The sequence below is a fragment of the Xiphophorus hellerii genome, chromosome 12 (genome assembly GCF_003331165.1).
Source record: "Xiphophorus hellerii strain 12219 chromosome 12, Xiphophorus_hellerii-4.1, whole genome shotgun sequence".
Taxonomy (NCBI): Eukaryota; Metazoa; Chordata; class Actinopteri; order Cyprinodontiformes; family Poeciliidae; genus Xiphophorus; species Xiphophorus hellerii.
Genome location: NC_045683.1, coordinates 9,769,330 through 9,789,836, shown reverse-complemented (window position 1 = coordinate 9,789,836; position 20,507 = coordinate 9,769,330). Strand labels below are relative to the sequence as shown.

Below are 20,507 nucleotides of genomic sequence, written 5' to 3'. Positions count from 1 at the left end.
TTCTTCAAAAAGTACGAGTTGTGGAGTAGAACAGCAGCAAAGAAAGTACATTGCTTAGACAAACAACAAATATGCAGAAGCGGCGAGGAGGGCAGGACATGTGGCCGAGCCACTTTCAGAAATGAAAAAATGAAAAGGCCAAACAAGAAGGATTAAGTGGAGAGAGTGAACGCCTGGGTAATTCTAGGTGTGTACAAACCTGATCAATGGCATCCGGATTCTCGGATACATCAAAGATGACGGCCGTGGCTCCGCGCTGCACTGCTCTCTTCGCCTGCCAACACAGCGCACAGGAGTAATCAGACATGATCAACAAATGTGCACAACAGGTTGCATGATCAGCTGCAACCATCTTGCTTGTTCAACTGACAGCCACTAGAGGGAGCTGTCTCCCTGAGATTAACCCTCTACAAGCATGGCATGAGAATGGAGAGTAATCGAAGAGAGAACCAACAGAGAGAAGTAAACAAGTCAGTGATTACATTTGCTGGGATGCACATGTGGCCCTTTGGTTCATTCCTCCAAAGTCCCGTGATGTCATCCCATGTAAATCAGCACCACATTAAGGCAAACCCATGTGACAGAAACCAAAAGCAACCCTCACCCACCCCCTGCCCAAAGCCAGGACTAACACACCAATTTTCATGTGATGCAACCCTGCACGGCAAGAGTGGAATTTGAACTGAAGTCTGTGGAGCGCGCTCGGAAAAGTTGAACAAAGTTATCAGGGGTTTTCAGCTGTTAGAAAATGTGAGCGTCTTTCATGTGAGAGGCAGGAAAAGTTACAGCGCAGAGGCCCTTTTGAAGAGTTCTGCTACAGGCAAGAGATAAAAGAAATGCTTGCATTTGCAGAACCCAAGGTATCTCCTTGCAGAATCCAAATTGGCATTCCCTCGTCAAAAAGGAGGAAAGCTGTTGTTTTATCTTAACTCCTGCCTTCCCCAACCATCCTTCCTCAACCATCTTGATTCATACTGCCCTATTTAGAGAACGTTTTGATGTCTGCTCTACAAGATCTAAGGGAGTGCAGCTAGGATCATATCCTGGTATTATCAAGTGCCCTTGGGTTTCTGCCAGCACTCTTAATAACTGGCGGGAAGAGGAGGGGGTGAGGATCAAAGTGACAACGCGCAGTGCTGCGATTCTGCTGCCGCCTGGCTGGAGAGTGTCTTCACGCCAAGCTGCAGGCCAGCTGAAAAGGGGGGAGCATGATGGTATGTGTGGGGGAGGCTTTTACAGAGCGTGACGTTGATTCCTGTGGTGACGTTTTCAGAAATGTGATGCGGAGCACGTTTCTGGACAAATTGTCCCAGAGAGGAACAGGTTCAAGGAATTAAAACAAAAAGAAACTTCAGTGGCGTTTAAGAACAAAGGAATTCCGAAAGATTGTATTGTTATTCATCAGGCGCTCATTCTTTTACCCTGTGAAGGGAAGATACGATCTCCTTTTCAAGTCGGTTATCGCAAAAACCTCAGTTATGGATCCCTAGTGGTTGTTTCAAATCTAGGCAACACTCAACTTTAGGTGATCATTTCACCACTTTGCCATTTCATACCAGACTTTTTTGTCAACAAAAAGTCGACATTATGTCCCGACCTTGGGACAATTCATCCCCGCCTTGTGGACATTTCATATTTTGACAAGCAACCTTTTATAATCTAGTCAGTCTACTACAAGAAAATGTGGTTATAGTTGCTGCCTAGAGTTATTTTGGAGAAGTCAAGAGTCATCTATCATAATTCAAATAGAATGGAGTTGGGATGCAAGGTAAAGTCTTAAGACAAGCATACATTGAACATTAGAGGTTTCAGATTCCTCACCAACTTGAACATCTGATATTTCCAAACATTTGATGAACTTTGCATCTTTTAAATCATCAAAAACTTGATCATATGTAAAGTGACTTTTGTTGATTGTATGATGCAGACTATATCTCTGACCTCTTCTTGTCCTCTGAGGTCTTCTGGTCTAAGGGTGTTAATGGTTCAGGAACATATTTTAAGACTTTAGACCAGCAGAATTCACAAGAAAGTTGTGGATTGTGCTGCTTCCATCTTTACACTTTTGGTTGTTGATTCTTTTCAGAAGCACCTGAAAACCAATTTATATGGACTAGGTTTTAGTTTGTTTTTGGCTGTAGGATTTTTTTATGCCATATATGATTTTTAATGCTTTTCCGTTTCGTCCTTCGTGTTTCTATTTTCCTGCCTGTTTTTATAGTAGAAAACTTTGTGATTATTTAGAGCTGTGAAGTGTTTTATGCATTTCCTTACTGTGACTAAACACATAAAACGCTCAGAACTTCTGGTTTGTACCTAAAAACAAATTCAGTCATGAGCCACATTGTCTCCTGCAACCGTTTTGGATTTAACCTGAACGTGGCGTGACATGACAAAATTTGAAACCAGTCATGCTTCAGACTGATCCATTTGACTTTTTCACCTATTAAAACTGGCAAAGACTCGTTAGAAAAAAAATAAAAAATCAAAGCTGAATCTAAGATCACATTTTGTGACATTGTTGTCAAGTATTATGCAGCTGAATAAACATCTGCAATGTTTACTTTGAAAATATATTTAATCAAGTGTTTGTTGTTTTTTTTTTTTACAAATTTATTATTTTTATTCATTTTATATAAGCTAGAAGTCAGTTATGATATAATCTGCTCATCAAAAACATTTGGGCTGAATAGAAAAGTTACATAACCAAACTAACAGAAGGTCTCTGATATTGAGACGCATATTTATCATTATCTGTTGATTTAATTTTGAATGTAAACACATCATGACCCTCTGACTCAATTAGATTTCCTCTTGGTTTAATCCACAGAGAAGATGTTTATGAATCAGTCTTTTAGATCTCATTACAGGCCAATTAACCCAGCAAGCCGATTCCTTCTTTCCCAGTAGTGAAATCAGCGACGCGCCATAAATACGAGCCTCCTGTTCCTTCGCGCTGCTTCCTCTACATAAACTAACATCACCCTTTCCATGCTTTTATCCACTTTTGTATTCGGAAAGTTCAAAAGAGGGAAGAGCGGAATCTCAGCTCGGCTCTTTCCCTCTCTCCCAGTTTTCTCTCAGTTCCACACTGATGCTGCCCCCCCTGCACATTTAATTCAGCACAAGTCTGCTGCTTTGATGTTAGCTCTCGCAGTTAATAATTAATAGCTCTTGGTAAGACGCTTTGAGAAGAAAGAAATCTCCCTCCTGAAGAATCTCCACTCGGGCAGGCCTGCGCTGCAGTGCAGGGACTTGCCTGACGACAACAAAAATGCACCCACAGGCAAACCTCTCCTTCAAAAACATGACACAAAACTACAACCTCGGACACCACAGGAAGGATAAACGCTGCTAAAAGATTGCTAAATACCTAAATGCTTCAATGAGCAAATGCTGTTTACTTCACAGCCTCAAACCGGCTATAGAATTTCAAGTGGCAGCGTTCTTGTGTAAGGATATATTGTTCGGGCAATTTGAGATGGCATTCAGTCTACTGTGGAAAACTTTTTAAAAAGAAGAATCACATAGGAAACGCAAGTTTTTATTCATACGCTTTTTATTGAGACCAAATGGGGATTTTTTTTTTTTTAAGGAAGTACGGTCAGTAAAATGACCAGGTGCTTCTGCTTGAAGACGACACTGAGACAAGATAGATGAAAGCTTCATGAAGTGAGGAATTTTGCAGTAATACTCAGATTTATAGATTCAGTTCTGAAAACAAGGGACTCCTCTCGCAATTTTTTAGCAAAGGTATTTTTTTTTTTTTCTTACAGTCATGGTTAAATGAAAACACAGATACAAATCCCTTATTGGCAATAAAACACACAAAAACAGAGCTGTACATTATGTGTTGCAAATGTAAAATTACGGCAGTATAAATATGAAAATTGGAGAGAACTGCTCAGACTGCACCAAATGTTAGCCAATTAGCATGAATTAATTCAGCTTCTATGCACCACACATCTGGAACAAATTTCCAGAAAACTGCATAGCTGCTGAAATTTTTGATAATTTTCAAGAATTTGTTTATCTACCAAAGCAGAAGATGCAGATGCACATGTCACTTTATCAACAAAACTAAGTTGTTTAGATAAAAATAATGAATTCAATATTTTTCCAGGTGCTGGATAGACTTCTCTTTACCTGAAGTCTTTGCTTCAGAAAGTCATCAACACTGTTAGGTATTTTATTATTTAGCGCAGAGAACCAACAGAGAGACATTCATTATCACATATCACACATTTTCCCAATATCACGAGGAAGCTGAAATGAAAAAGCTGAGATTGAAAGTGAAACCTTGCTACTTCCAGATGAGTTGAGTTTGAAAGTAGCAGCCAGCAGCTGCTGATGTACTTTATGAGATGATCATTGTTATTTGTGACCTCCGTAGAAGCAGTTCTCAGCCAGTTTGCTGTTTTGGAGCATACATGTTGATGAGGAACAATTGTTGATGTGGTGATTTCCAATCTATTTAGGGATATCAGTCTACTGAGAGAAACAGTATTTATAGGTGGAAAAAACTTGAGGGTAGCCAGGCTTACCAGGAGTGGACGCCCAGGATTTTCACCCCAACATCTGACTGTGAGATGCTCATGTAGATTTTATGACAGCACAGCTAGGAAGTCTAAAGACAACTTGTTCTCCTTCATAAAAATAAAGGCTTACATCAGGAAAGCTCATATTTTGTCATGACATTATGTTTGGTGAAAGCCAAATACAGCACATCTGGTGGTAAACATTTTTGCCAAATGTCAAGCACAAGGGTGGAGAGATGATGCTGTAAGTTAATCTACTTTAGATCGAAAACTTTTTGAACTATTTTGAATAATAAACCGAGCTTGACTGGATTGTTTGATAACTAGGATCACTTGCAAAGTGTGTACGACTGAATTGAATTGATTTTTTTGGATCTTGATATGATTGGTGGTATTTAAGCAAGCTGAACTGAAGTGAGTGATTATTTGGGCTTGTTTTGCAAAGACAGGACCTTGGAGTCATTGAGTCAACCACAAACTCTTTCTGTCACCAAAGTGTTTCTAATTAAATGTGAGGTTGTTTGTCCAACAACTGATAATCAATGAGACAATGAATCCAAACACAGCTGCAAATTTACAACAAAGACTAAAAAAAAGGAAATATTTGGTGTTGCAACAATCTAGTTCAGTTGCATACCACAGCCTCACGTAATGCTTTATTTGCATATTTCAGTGTTAGAGTCGTTTTTAATTCTTTTCATTTTTTGAGTGAACTTAACTTTTCAGACTAACAAAAATTTTAATTTTTAAATTTTTTGTTGCATAATATTAATAACACTTCAGTTGGATTTAGCCTCAAGATCTTTTGTCTGATCTGCATTTTCTGAAAAACAGAATCTGTTTCTGTTTTTGATGATCAGATTGTCATCAAATCTGATCATTTGATGACAAACTTGTAAAGTCATCTACACCACCTGCTCTGCTCACCTGACTCTCAGTTGTAATTTACTATCACCAGGCCTGTATGTGTAGCCTGGTGCTGAAAGCCTGTAAGGATCCTTGCATGCCCGTGATCTTGTAAGAATCCAGATGTGATGGAAACCACTGCTGGTTGCCAGTGATACTAAACACAAAAAGAGAAGTTCCCCATCAACAATCAAAAATATTATTGATGGGAATTAATATATCTGAGTGTTGTGCCAATTTCTTCCACACCACTACAACTGAATACATCATGCTCATTCATCGTTATGAAACAATTTCATAGTCAAATTATTATTCTAATCACATATCAACATTTTGACGTGTTTAAAAATGCATAGATCATGACATGATGTGTCATGTAGCGCTCTGGAAATGTAACTGCAGAGCTTTGCAACCTGACGTCTAACTCTAATGTCCTTCTAATGAGGCTAAACTGTTCTAAAAATTTAAAAAAGCAGTCATTTCTGTATTTTCATGGAGATTGGCGCCAAAAACCTCTATGAATCTGAAAACATCAAGCTGCTATAAACTCTGGATGATTGGTGAAACCCATGAGTCGCCACAAATCCTAACTCATGTAATGTAGAGACAAAATGTGCTCAGATATACTTAAAATTGCAGTGGTCAGGTGTGACTGCATTAAGCTGCGACTTTTTCCTTCGTCTTTTCTGCATACACAGACTCTTACTCCCTTCTTGCATCAGACCTCTGCTAAATCCCAGCAGGAAATAGATACAGTTTACAAAATGAGTGCATGAGTTTTCTGTTTATATTATGTTTAAAGCCATGAGGAATATGATGTAGAAATACATTTTCAATATCAGGTCTTCATAGACATATACGGGCAGCGCACAAAAACCACAGCAGTCACCACCCTCTTAAATATCAAGAATCTTTTCTGCATTTTTTTAAAAAATTCTCCATTGACATCTTTTATTTGCTCGGTGTGATATCAGGGAGAGGTTTGCTCAGCTCAAACTGAAAACTTTCAAACAATAAAACAAGAACATGTTTGTGACAAAGACATAAATTTGGATAGAAAGTTGAAGGAAAAAAAAAAAAAGATGAAACATCAACTTTGGTCTTTAGTATAAGGTGAACTCTCAAACTAATCTGTGTGACCTGAAGACTGGTGTGGAGAGCTGGGGGCTTCTCAGGCACTTCAAAACACTGCCGGCTTAGCAAACTGCCCACTGGCCCTAAGGCATGAGAATTAGGGAATGATCTTCCCAGAGTGAGCAGAAAAACCACAGCAGAAAGTACTAAGAGCCCAGTCTAGACACAGAGAAAAATGAAAGCTATGTTTAGCATCCCTAAGTAAGCCCGCCAGCTTGTAAGATCTGAGGGAGAGACGTTTTCGCTCGTCTAGAGAAAGACTTTTCTCAGCCTTGCACCCTATCCATCATTCACACGGACAAAGGCTTCTCGGATTTCACACACCTGCAAAATAATGTATTTAGTTATGAACACATGAACAAGAGACTTGCTCAAATCCAGACAAACAAACACTGATACACCTGCAAAGCATGGCCGACATGCTTGTTCCTTTATCACTTTACTCCCTCCGTCTTCCCTGCTTTCTTTTCATCTGCTCTTTCCTTTTTTTCCCTCCTCCTCTTCATGCGTTCCCTTCCCTCTTTCTGCACTGCTATAATTAAGGCAATTAAGTCTTCAGAAGACTCTCCACTGCTATTATGCCGTAATTTCATGTTGCCTCCTGGCTTTACGGTTTATTAAAAGATAAAGGCATACTTTTCTCCCATGGATTTTCTCATATGTGGTCTCTCCTCCTCCTTTTCCCCCTCTATCCATGTCGCAGCAGGCGAGTGTGCCAAGGCATTATTTTCATTCAGCTAAAATAAAATCCTGCTTTTCAAACGAGAAAGCAAAAATGAGAGCTGCTGTATATTTAGAGGGATGACTTTTGTTTTTTATGCTCCCTCATGAAGTCATCAGTTGTCCAACATCCAGTCAGACAACATTAATCACTCCGTGCATTACTGTTTGATGTTAGAATATAATGTTGATGTGTCATAGCATGTTTTTTTAAATAATTTATACTGGCTGTGGATCATTTAATCAACAGGTTTGGTACTTGTTCTGCTGGATCTGCTCACTTGCAAATTGCAAAATTAGGACTTTCCTGTTCTTGTGTACGCTCAAGCTGTACTCTGCAGCTGTTTTTGTGAAGACAAATAACCTTTGAATCTGCCAGTAATTACTTTTTATGAATCCATTTTTACTCAGATGATGAGAAATATCTTGGAAATGTGGAATCTTACAGGAGTTAAAACTAGGTGAATCCTACGTCTGACTGTAGTTTTTGACAATTCTTGCATATTCTCAAACTTTTGAACCCTCTTTTTTTCCTGTTTAATATTAATGTTGTTGTTCCTTCAGTTGAGACATTTTAAAGCAATCTCTTGGAGAGTCTGATGCATCTTTTCTTCGTAAAATTCCTCTCCTCTGGCCTACTGGTGAGCGTGTCTCCTCAAACACCTCTCCTCTTAACCACTGCATATAAACTGAAGGTTTCCTGAATATGAAGAAAACAAAGACGGTTTTGAACCACTCTGGTAACTCTTTGACCACCATTCTAATATCAAACTTGCACACAGGAGGTAGGGAGAGAAAGTGAAGGGTGAACTGATCATTGCTGCTTCTAACAAGTGGGAATGACTGACCTAAAATTGGCTGCAAGACTACAACTTTCTTTCCCAGAGACCAATAAAATGTTGATGCAATAGACTAAAAATAAAACGTCCCCACAAGTCAGGAGTTAATGGGCTGGTCTGGTAAATATGGCACATAATCATTCCAAAACCCAGACAAAATATGTTAAATTCACTCACTTTTCCACCATATAAACTAAAACAAATGACTAAATATCCACCATAAGTTTTATTTTAGCTACGTTTTACAGCATTCAGAAAATTTTTCACTAAAGTTGTCTGATCCCTAGCAAGCCGACTCTGAGCAAACATGTACCCTAAGCTGCTAGCTTGACTTTGGTGTTGGGTTACAAGAAGACCAGCTGAACTGCAAATGTCTAAATGCAAAACTAGAATTATTAGATGTAGTTAGCTTGACTTTTACGCAAAATCATTTCAATATGAAAAATGATTTACTTTTTAATAAATGTACATTCACTGTCACAAGGTGCTAAGTAAGACAAGTCTCTAAGGTTGCTCTAAAAGTAAGATTACGCAGATGATACACAGTTCTACATTGCGATGTCACCAGATGACTCTGAACCAATCCAAACACTGAACAGATGGTTGGACAAATTATTGCGTGGGTGTGCCAAGGTTTCTGAAGTTCTGAAGTTATTATCGTTGGATCTAAAGAGGAACGATCAAGAGTTAGCAGTAACACTTTATTTGACGGGTTGTGAATAAGACTGTTATGACACCGTCATAAACATGACATAACACCTGTCATGAACATGAGCAAGTCTTCATGAATATTTATGACTGTTGTCAAAGTGTCGTTTGGTAAATTATGACACTTTTAATACAAAGTTGACATTATTCAGAATGTCTTCGTTATGACAACTTGACATTAACCAAGAAATCATGATCTGACATATATTTGTAATAAAAGTATTACTGATTAAACTTAAGCGTTAATAACATAAAGTTACATAATTTTTAAAGTTTTAAAATTTAAAATTTTTAATTTTAAATAAATTAATATTTATTCAAATTAATTTGTATGAACAGAAACAGAAAAACCTGCAGACTTTGTACAGAAATCAATACTTTCATATAAAGTGTTGAAGTGTATGTAATATTTTGAGTTACAGGCAAATAAGCCTCAGGTTAAAAAGTTTCTCTTTGGTAAGAATGTACTTATTCCCAAGGAGACATGGAGCGACAGATCTGAAACATAACCATGCTGAGGAACCAATCCAGCTAAGATTGCAATGATTCATTCCTGTCTGTACCAACCAGTATGCACACACTACTACAAAAAGTAAAGCAGTGATACCAGTCAGGAGGGAGAACCCGTTCTCATGAGTGGTTGAAATCCCCAAACGCAGGGAGGAGCTGAGCAACAAACACAAAACCACATGAAGACTTTTTGGAATCGGTTTTCATCAGAGGTTCAATTCTGGATGCTTCTCCACTTCTCCAAATGCACAAATTGTTAAAGGTAAAAAAATATTTTAAAAAATCACTCACTACACATTTTGTTTGTCTCCAGTTCCAGTTCAGGCTTTCTTCAAAGCTCAGCTAAAAACGTAAACAACAACCTCTCTCCTGTTCTGCATCTGCCTCAGTGCACAATATAGGGGGGCTATTCACCCAACATTGCGTAACATCAATTATACAAGTGAACTGTGCGATCAAAATGTGTTTTTGCACAGGCGTGCATGTATGTGTGCGTGGAGGCACCTCTCAGGAGGCCTGCCAGTGTAACTTGGCAACCAGCCGGCCCCATTAAAGAGTTCAGGGAGGGAGAGAGGTGTACTGAGAGGTGCTTTCTCTCATCATAAGACATGTGTTTGGTATTTGTGTTACAGTGAAACCTATGAGCAATATTAAGTCTTGAAATAACATTTAGGTGATAGAACTGAAGCTGCTCTGCCAGATTTTTCAAAACGTGTCCAATTTGAACAGAAAGTTGTCTGAACTGGGTAATTTTCCTAGCTATATCCTACTACAAATGAATTGTTTCTAATCTAATTAGAAGTCTTTCCAAGTCTTAGATGTTACTTATAAAAAGGTCCATTAAAAATCATCACATGCTGAATCTCTACAGAGTATATAGAGCAGTGTGCAGTGGGTATTTCTCAGCATGTGATTGCCACTACTAATTATAATTACATGAGCAGATCAAATGTTTGCCAAGCATAACTTCCTGTCACATGTCCTTATAGAAGAAAGTTTTTCTCAGATTATTGCCATGGCAGCTATAATCACTAAAATAAACATTGTACATTAGAAATAAAAATAAAAAAAAATTAATGAGTGCTGCTGCAGCTACTATAAAAATCCTACATAAATCAGCTTTCTATCATAGCCTGATTGCTAAATTGAAATAAAATGTAATTATAAATTACCAGTTTAAATAAAAAGAAGCTGATGAGGAATAAAAGAACCAGAAACTTGGGAGAAAAATGAATAAGCAATTTTACTGGGGTTTATCTCACCTTTTTTGACAAAAGTAGCTACATTATGATTTATAAATTACATGGATAGAGATAAAACCGTGGGGCTTTAACATTAAAATATCACAGATAAATACCAAAAATTCTTAAAAAAACAAACTGTGATTGAAAAAATATTAAAGTTATTAAACTGTCAGTACAGTCTAAGCTTCTTCTGCCAGAATAAAACTTGTTTTGCTTTTTTCAATACTATTTAGCAAAACTGCAATCATTTTTATGTCATATTAAATTTTTCATATGCAGCTCTGGAAAATAAAAATGAACAGACCACTTAAAATGATCAGTTTCTCTGATTTTACTTTTTATAGGTATATGTTTGAGTAAAAAGAACATCATTCTTTTATTCTAAAAACTATTACAAATGAGAAATGGTGAAAATAAAAAAAGATTCAATGCTTTCAGACCTCAAATAATGCAAATAAAACAAGCTCATGTTCACTTAGAAACAACTCCGGAAGAGTTCAGAAATCAATATTTGGTGGAATAACCATAAGGTTTTTAATGGGGTTCAGTGCAGTAATCTCTTATTTTTTTCCAGAGATGTATAACTTAGCTGAGGTATGCAAATTATTTCTATTACGACCAAAATGTATTACAGTGGACCCTCGGTATTCACAAAGGTCAGGGAGCAGCACAACTGCTTACTTCAATAATACAAGTATCTTAATATTCAGTAAGACGCACAGTTGGATCCGTCTTGGCTCCAGCCAATCAGAGCCAAGGAAAATGAATTCTGCCTTACCTTTGAAATAGTTGATATACACTCTACAAAAAAAAAAAAAATTGTCAATTGACAAATTTGTATGCAAATTGGTGAATCTGTGAATACGGAAAAGTGAAAGGACAGAAGTTTACTGTATGGACTTTTTAAAATCTTAACCCATATTTTGATGAGCAGGACACAAACCCAAAATTGAGAAAAAAATGTTCTGGATAGACAAAAGAGTACATAGTGTACATAGTACATCCCAAACCTTTCCGTCATGGAAAGGTTTGGGATGTTGGGGTGGATTTTTCTCAGTTTTTATTCATTTACTCATTAGCTTGAGAAAACCAACATGAGCTAACATGCTCCATTTCAAACAAAAATCCCATAAATATTGGCACTATTTCTGCACATAAAGAAAATATGCTGGCTTTGTTATTAAAGCAAAATCAAAACTATGGTGTATACCTTGATCATATTTTGGGGGATAAAATATATCCTAATTGCTGTTTAGTGTACAAACAAGACATTCTGAGTTGCATTGAAGTGAAAGTTAAACAAATGTTTTGGAGATTGAGACCCAACAACTGATTGGAGAACAAAGTTCACCAAGTTTCAACATCAAATGAATCGGCGCAGAGCTTTAATCTGGAATTATGTGAGAAAGAGAATATAAATCAGGGCTTCATGTTGGATTATTGGTTAGCATTATGACCACACAGCAAGAAGGTTTCCTCCATGTTTTCTCTGAATACAGTCAAAAAGGCCATCCATCTCATCCACTGTGCAGACATTCTTAATCATTTTCATGTTTAATTTATTTAACTTGAGACTAAACTCAGAAGTTCTTATAAAGTGACACATTTCAAAGTTTGTTCAAGCTCAGATTTTCTTTTTAAGCACTTTTACTTTCTAGAACCCACATTTTTTGGGAAGAAATGGAGCGTGACGTTAGTTCTTTCTGAACTCGTGAGATTGGATAAACATAAAGTGATGGATGAGTCTCAATCCCTTGATTCCACCTTCCTGAGCAGCGCAGAGTCGTTTACATCTCTAACCATAAGCTTTTCTCCTGCTTTGTGCACCGCAGGAAGCATTTCCTGCCTTTCTCCAAGCGGCTCGATGTCTTTCAGAATCACTTGCACACAAAATAAGAACGTAGATGCAAATTCACAGACTCAGACCGCCACTAATCAACAAGCCCTTTAGTCTTCCCTCTCCCGCTGCCCATCATTCCCGTCCTGCTGAGAACAAACGCCGAGCCAGGAGGAGCGGACAACCGCTAATTAAATTTCCTCCTCTTTTCCTCCCTGTCCCCTTCCATGTTGTTTTGTTACCGGTTTTGGTCTCTGGTCTTTTGTGATTCACAGGAAAAACAAACATGGTTTCCGGCGAGGCCCAGGAACACTACTCTTTAAGTGCCTTTTTCTCCTCCTACTGTCTAAACAGGAGTTGTTTGGAGAAAAGTTACATAAGTCGCTGAAGCGATGACAGATGAACAGCATTTTTTCCTCCTTTTCTTGAGCAGTTTTTGTGGAGCATAATTCTCATTATTGATTGAATCATCATTTTGAGTTAAGTTTTGCTACCCACTGCTTCATATGAATTCATAGAAGATATCATTTCTCTTTAGTATCTAATGGTGGGCTAAGCTTTTCCTATAACAGAACGTTTTTCAAATCTTTCAAACAATGACAGACAAAGAAGGTAGAAAACAAAATCAGAAGCATTGAAAGAATATTGCACAAGCATATTGTGGTTGCTGGTTACAATATTAATTGAAAACAAGCTAATTTTTCTTTTCTGACCAGAAGGTCAAGCTGAAAAATTACTGTTTTTCCCATCAAGTCACTATAGAAGAATCTGAATATTTATGTTTTTACTATAAATAAAAACAAAATTGAAATGTAATCTTTAGTGCAAAAATAATATACTCAACACTCAATGTACACCTGTAAAGACTCAGAAATCCCATTTCTTTCAGTATGTAAACAGGTCAACAAACAATGTGCTGTTTGTTTTCAACTTAGTAAAAATCAGATAAAGGTTAGGGATGTATAATTTTATGCATAAAATAAGAATAATCACCTTGGTTTCATTTTCTGTCTGATTCAAAACTTCTTCATCAAGGTATGAGCAACACATCTTTCTTTCCTCTTTGTGTAAACATTGTTGTTACTGATCAATAAAATGTGACCAATTTATTTTATTGCTCTTTTTTAAAGGAAAAATCAGGTCAGCACTCTAAGAACAACAGTAAATGTGAATGTCTGTAACAGATTGTAATTCTTGCTTTATAGTTTTAACTGAAGGTGAGTCTTTTCAGATATTTAAAGATAAAGTCAGTGATGGCAGTTTGAGATGATTATTCTTGTGCAAATAAAATCCAAACACAGATCTTAGTCAAACCAAGCCATCTCCACAAACTGCCACTTTTCCTTTACTCCTAATTCGTCTGAAGTCAGACGATTCTCACTAATCTCCCTCCACTTTGAATCTGCTCAAGGAAACCGTGTCCCTCCATGCTTTAAGCAGAAGCTGCTGCTGCCTCGCTCTCTTCAAACATCTGTCCAGCTGCTGCTAGCGGAGCAGGATGGTGCTGCAGCCTGCTGTCGTCTCTGCCTGGGCAAATAGCAGAGCAGTTCAGTCTCATTTTACACTTTACGTTTTGATTCTCACTGGACAACCCAACCAGAAGAGTTCCAGTCATCGAGATCAACCAAACCTTTAACTGTTCAAGCTGAACAACAAGAAAATAAGCACAGGTAGAAGCAGCCTGGTTCCAGCAGGAGATCAGGACCAGCTTCCTTCTCACTGGCTGCTCAAAATCAAGGCAGCAGAGCTAGATATATTGTTTTTAGTTCATGAATTCATCTAAATCAGAACTGACGTCTACATTTGTCACACTTCAGGCCTACAGCTAGAGGAGGCTGCTACAAAGTTAATTTAGCTCATCCTTCCTGAACAAAGTGATGTTACACACCAGAACATGCACAGAAGCATTTATAGGGGTGGAAACAGACACTAATTGAGAATGCATTGCTATTTTTCTGCTTTTAGTGATGAATGATAGGCTTGCATTCTGTCAGAGGAAGTGTCAACTGATCACAAAGCAGATTGGAGAATGACAAAACTAAGGAAAAGGATTTTCATTTCATTAGGGTTGCGCCAATTACAGTTTTCTGAACCTGAAAAGCTGACCTGCCGATTCCGATTTTAGCCGATCAATTTTTTATTTTTGTCTGAAAAGTCACTAAGTTGGTAAGAGTGCGGTGACTACTGTTAATCACACACATGCAGATGTGACCTGGTGGGCCCGCTGAATCCAAAGTACTATACACTTTCTTAGATATTAATTTAAGATATCGGGTATGTTGTTGTTTCATCTTTTGTGAACTATCTAATAGATTGGTCAACAAATGCACACATAAGAGGAACAACTGCCCGAGAACTTCATGAGACATTCCTGTTTGGTTACTTGTCAACAGAAATAGTAAATCATGCAATAACAGCTCAATGGATTTATGCATATACAGTAGGAGTGGTGAAGGCGACATGCTGGAGTTAAAGCCAGGCAGATGCGTTGGTCTGAGTATTTCAGAAACTGCTGACCACACACAACCTTATCTCGGTTTTGCAAGAAATGGTTTGAAAAAGAGAAAATATCCAGTGAGTGGCAGATCTGTGATAAAACATTCCTTATCAACATTAGAGGTCAGAGAAGAATGGACAAACTGGTTTTAGATTAAAAAAAACAAAACAAGCAACAGGTCAAATACACACTCCTGAAAACAAAGACATGCAGCTTTGAGGACTGTAGCTTCTACCGTCTCCACCCAGCTCATCCAGCGCCCCAGGAGAACAATTTCTGAACTGCAAAGTTACTAGGTGTCACTTCTGTCAACCAAGAACAGGATATATAAACTACAAAAACGTTCATTGGATAACAACAGAGGAGTCTTAAGTTTAGTTTCAAAATTCAGATTCAGGTGTGAACAGCATAAAAAGTATGGATCCATCCTGCCTTGTATCAACACTTCAGGCTGATGGTCATGATCTCCATCCCCTTTGTGACAACAGTGCATCAATCTCTTCTCAATGTACCAGATAAAAAAGTTAAAATAATCTCAAACCGGTTTCTTGAACATGAGTGTATAGTCCAATGACCTCAACAGTGAAATATAAATCCAACAGAGCTCCTTCAGGACGTACTGGAACATCAGATCTGAATCATAGATGCAAAGCCAACAAATCCTCATCAACTTGATGCCATCATGTCAAAATGAATGAAAAAAAATAGCTGAATATATGCCATGAAGTAGAAAGGCAGTTCCAGCAAAGTGTTTCCCATAAAGTGGCTGGTAATTGTAAATGTAAGAGTTTTGTCACTCACAAAATACATCTTAAGAGTCAGATAATTACCCAAAGATTTATCATGTGTTGCAACATTTCCGTCATGTTTCCTTAATTGTCTTGTCATATTGGGCTCTAATAAGTAAAATCCCAACTCTCTGCCAGACACATTCCTATTCTCCGTCCGCTTCCTATCTACATGTTTCATTTCTCCTCTTCCATTACCTCACCCTCTTAAAGTGCAGCCAGCTCCGATGTTGCCCCCATATATTCGCACACACATCATCTGTCTCCCTCCGCCGTTTCCAACTTTGCCGCCCTGGCACGACTTAAAAGAGCGTTCGAACCGCAAGAGCAGGATAGTTTTCACCCCTGCTAACCCTCCACCAGAGGATTTGTGTGTGCATCAGATTAGCTGTGTGGGACCAGGAAGCCTTAGTTTCCAGCTGCACTGCCAGGCCATGTGCCCAGGTTTCAGACAACTTCCCTTCTGATTCACACAGCCAGGAGAGCAGAGATCCTCATCCACACAAGTGTGGGCTTAGTGGGAGCTGCAGAGAGGAAAGACGGGGCTTTGTTTGGTGTGGGCGGATGTCTGTCTTTTCTGAGATTTACTCCTTCCAAAGCTCATCTTTTGATCCAATGCAGGACCATCGCTGAGGTGTTTTTATCCTAAAACTGGAGTGTGACTTTTTGAATAATTACAATTACAAAAGATGACGGTTAGAGGGGAAAAACAACTTGTCAGAGATGCTAACCAAACTTTCCTCTTTTCCATCATTTCCGACTGTCGTCTCCCATCACCTTCCACTTTCTCTCCCCAATCTCTCTCTCATCTCAGGTCCCCGGGGCTCCTTTCTTCTCTCTTTAAATAGAGGCCTGAGCTGTGAAGTCTAATAATGGTCATTTGGCCTCCTATTGAAAGGCGGGTAATTCGGCCCAGGAACGGCTCACTTTGAGCCACATGACACAAGGAGCTTCCCAGTGACCATGGAAACAAGCGCAGTGGGATCCCGGGTGCCTCCAACTGCCGTGAAACGTGGTGAAGCAGTGATTTAAGAGGAGGGGAGAGGGGTGGGGGTTATTTGGGATTGAAATAGGAAGGAAGGTGAGGGCTCCAACACAGGCTGGTCAGAGTGGAAACCTCTCCCGACACCCCGCCAGGAAGAGCGGCCAAGATAATATCAGCAAGTTGAGGCGTACACAAACATGAAAGGAGAGCCTGGGAGGCAAACCCCTGAGTGCTCCATGCTTCACAAGTTTTTTTTTTTCTTACTTCCTTAAGCTTTTTTTCCCTCTGTGTTCTCCCTGCTGCTCCTCCTCTCTTTTGCAGTTTCTCTTTCCATCCCTCCCTCCATGCTGCTGTGTTTGTGCAGTGGCTTTGAAGCGCAGAGCAGGGGGAGAAATGGCTAAGCTGTTAGCGCGCACTTTACCCCGCAAGCCCAGAATGCAGCTGCGGAGCTGAGCTGGATTTGGTCGTAAAGTTCATTTAATAACGTCTTGATTGGATTCGAAGTGTTAACACACAACCATTAGTCTTAAAAGGATCAGAGGAAACAAAAAGTATCCTTAAGAAAGCTGCATCACCCTCCACAACTACTGGCATCTCTGTAAAGATGTGTAAAAAGCCTTGAAATTACATTAATCTTTTCTTACTGTTGAATATTTTCCCCACTTAAAAGATTTACTGCGCATATTAGATGTCCTATACTCTAATGGGACTTGAACTTGGGTCATGTGATTTGGTTGAATGAGAAAAAGTTCGAGTTTTTTTGGCAACCAAGAGTCCAGGTGGAGTCTGGAGTGATTTTTGTTTTTAAACGAGAAAAAAAAGAGACGCACCAATCAGACTTTTCCTTTTTATATTCTTTATGGTTCATCTAACCAATTCTGATTTCTTTCCTGTCTGAACCATAACATCCTGTAGATTCCCTGACAGAGTTAGTAGTTTCCGATTCAATAGATTAGCTCTATTAATGCATCAAAGCAAGTCTTATCAAATCTCTCAAACTCTTAAAGGTCCACCAAAGCACATCCTGTCAGTTTTGCTTGTTAACCCCAAATTTCAGCTATTATTTTTTTATGTATTTAATATGCGTTTTCAGTTTTTATTAAGTAACAATTGTTCAATTCTGATGTTGGCCAGTTGATTGGTGCATCTCTTGTCTTTTAAGTTTGGGTGAAACTCAAACTCAGCCCATAATTTATACAGATACCATCTGTCATTTCAATTTTTATTGAACAAACGTGACCAATACTGATTTCCACTTATCAATTTTAAACCACACATCTCATTAGAACTCAACCTGATAATGAGTGTGCAGAAGATTCTATTTCAAATTTTATAAAATATTCTCAAGACTGAGAGTGAAAGAAAAAGTCTTCTGAAAGGGAACTTTTGTTGTGTTGAAGCCCAGCAGAGCTTAATTGACGAAGACGAGAGGTTTGTGACGTTACCAGTAATTAGCCTCAGTTCTGGTTCATGGAACAGCTGCCTGAGTTAACCACAGTGTTTTACACAACAAAAGATATTGATTTTCAGTTTTCATCTCCCAGCTGAAAGGAAGTAAGCCCCATCAATTTTGCACAAGCACAGGGAAAAATTGTCTTGTCAATACGCTGCGCCATGAAAAGATTTCTTTCACAAAGTCGGCGCATAATCAAAGTTCTTCTGTATCGAACAAAAGAGGCTCTTGTTAATCGATAACTACTGTGGCTTCACAGTACTTTACATACAGGGTCTGAAGTTTGCAGAAAGAAGAGCTGTATTGATTTTTTTCTTTTCTTTTAGGCTCCTTTCTTCACCAAGTTTTTCTCCAGTGAGAGAAGAAAAAGGCACAAAAAAAAGATCGAGATGAGACAGAGACGGTGAGTCATATTCAGCTGTCTGCACCAAAACAAGCTGACAGGCCAGCCTTCTGCTTGCCTTTTCCACACCACTCAACACTTGATGATGAGCATATACATCGTTTTCATTCAAAGTAGCCAATTATCTCACTGATTGGGCTGATTCCCATTTATTTTTACTGTAGCTGGGACTGAAAGCAAGGTCAAGCACAGGCCTTTTTAGTGGAAAGTCGTTACAACAATCCATATGACACCCTACTGGCACTGCCGTGGCCTCGGGGTGACCTCTAACACACACCTGAGTGTGTAGAACAGCCAACCTGGCCAAAGGCTGGAAAACCAGTCGCCAGTAACATCACACTTATCTGTCTGTTGCCATTTTTCCTCGTCTTTTTTTCTTTTTAAAATGCGTCTACCCTCTCCTAGCTGCTCTTGTGTGCCTTCTGCACCCTGGTCTTCCCCCTCTCTCCCGCTGCTTTGCAAACATTCATGCGCACTCTGGCAGCTAAAGCCGACATGCCAGACACAGTTAAGAGTCCAAAAGCCACTTAGCACTAAGATGCAGCAGCTGTTTGCTCTGGCCCGCTGTCCCGCAGTGCCAGCTTCGTAGGAAAAGACACGCTCGTTCGCTCACTCGCATTGTTCCATGGCAACTGTGGTTTTAGGATCATATTTGTGTCTGTGTCAAAGTCGGCGCTTCCCACACAGGATGCACTTTTTATGGTAGTGTGCCTCTGGCAAAAGAACTTTAAAGCAGTGAGGTTTATTTCTGGGAGGATGTCAATAAAGAGTTCTGAACTTTTCTCCTTGCCCCAGCTATTCTTAAATGTTTTTTTAGCAGCCGGACTGAGGCCAGCTGTGACTGTTGTGTTTGGCTGGAGTTTAGTGGAAATGATCACAACTTCGAGACAAACTGGTTAAGGGCAGGACAAGGCCACACAACAATCACATACCAGAGAGTTTTACATGTAATGCCAGCCGCAAGCTGCATAACTCTGTGGGAGGATGGGTCATATTTTTCTTTTTAATTTCCAATACACAATCTCTGTCTTCTCTTCGTCTTTATGTTGAGAGGGCCTCCGGCAGGATGAAAGACAGAGGGGCCCGGTTTGGCCTGCTGGACTTACACAGCGGTCCTTGAAAGAGGAGCTATGGGACTGGCATGGCGTCAAAGACCTCCCGACCAGTCCGAAAGCCAGTGGCATGACTTTATGTTCCAGAGGAGCTGCCAAAGACTGCAGAGTATGTGTGTGAGGCGAGCGTGCAGAGCCGGGACGAAGGTCAGTTCTGAGAAAGTCAAGCAGCAGGAAGGAAATGACTACTAAGAACAAGTTACCGAATGCAATAAATAGTCCAACTGGAGAACGGATACATGCATGCAGAGGTGTGAGCATGATTTACAACATCTACAAACGGCCCGGAGGAGGCAAGGACTTGATAAGCTGCAGCTGAAGCGAGTTAACATGCAACACCAGGGCTCTTTGTTATGCAGTGGAGCTCTGGCAAGACAGACTCTTTCAAAAATAATCATATGCCTTAAACCTTTCCCCGTTTTTTTTTCCTCTCCATGCAACCACAAATTTTAATATATTTTCTGTGATGGACCAAAGTGCATTACTGAAGTGGAAAGAAAAGTGGTTTCACAACCTTTCAATTAAGGCTGGGAAATAAATCAATAACAATATATATCATAATAGGCATGTGATCAATATTAATAGAAATTTCATCTGATAGATTGTTCAATAATTCCACTGAACTCCAATCCAGACAGCTTTCAGGGGAATGTAGGCAGAGAACTGGCTTTAGCTAGCTAAGGCTAGCTAAGCTAGGTGGGTGGCATCAACTAACTCTCTCATTCTTTGGTTACCTAGAAACCTGCACTTCTTGTGCAACTTTAGTAACTTGCACAGCAGCAGTTTCATTTTTTGCTACTGTGCCTTAAAACTGCTTAAATATAAAAATTGGC

General features: G+C 39.1%; 1 protein-coding gene across 2 annotated transcripts in view; it reads right to left on the bottom strand.

The window, feature by feature from the left end:
* znrf3 (zinc and ring finger 3) overlaps positions 1-20,507 on the bottom strand; it is a 78,146-nt gene that overhangs the window by 11,709 nt on the left and 45,930 nt on the right. For both annotated transcript variants that reach the window (XM_032579466.1, XM_032579467.1), the window contains exon 3: positions 200-274. In XM_032579466.1, the coding sequence (XP_032435357.1) occupies positions 200-274 (75 nt within the window). The remainder of the gene's footprint in view (positions 1-199; positions 275-20,507) is intronic.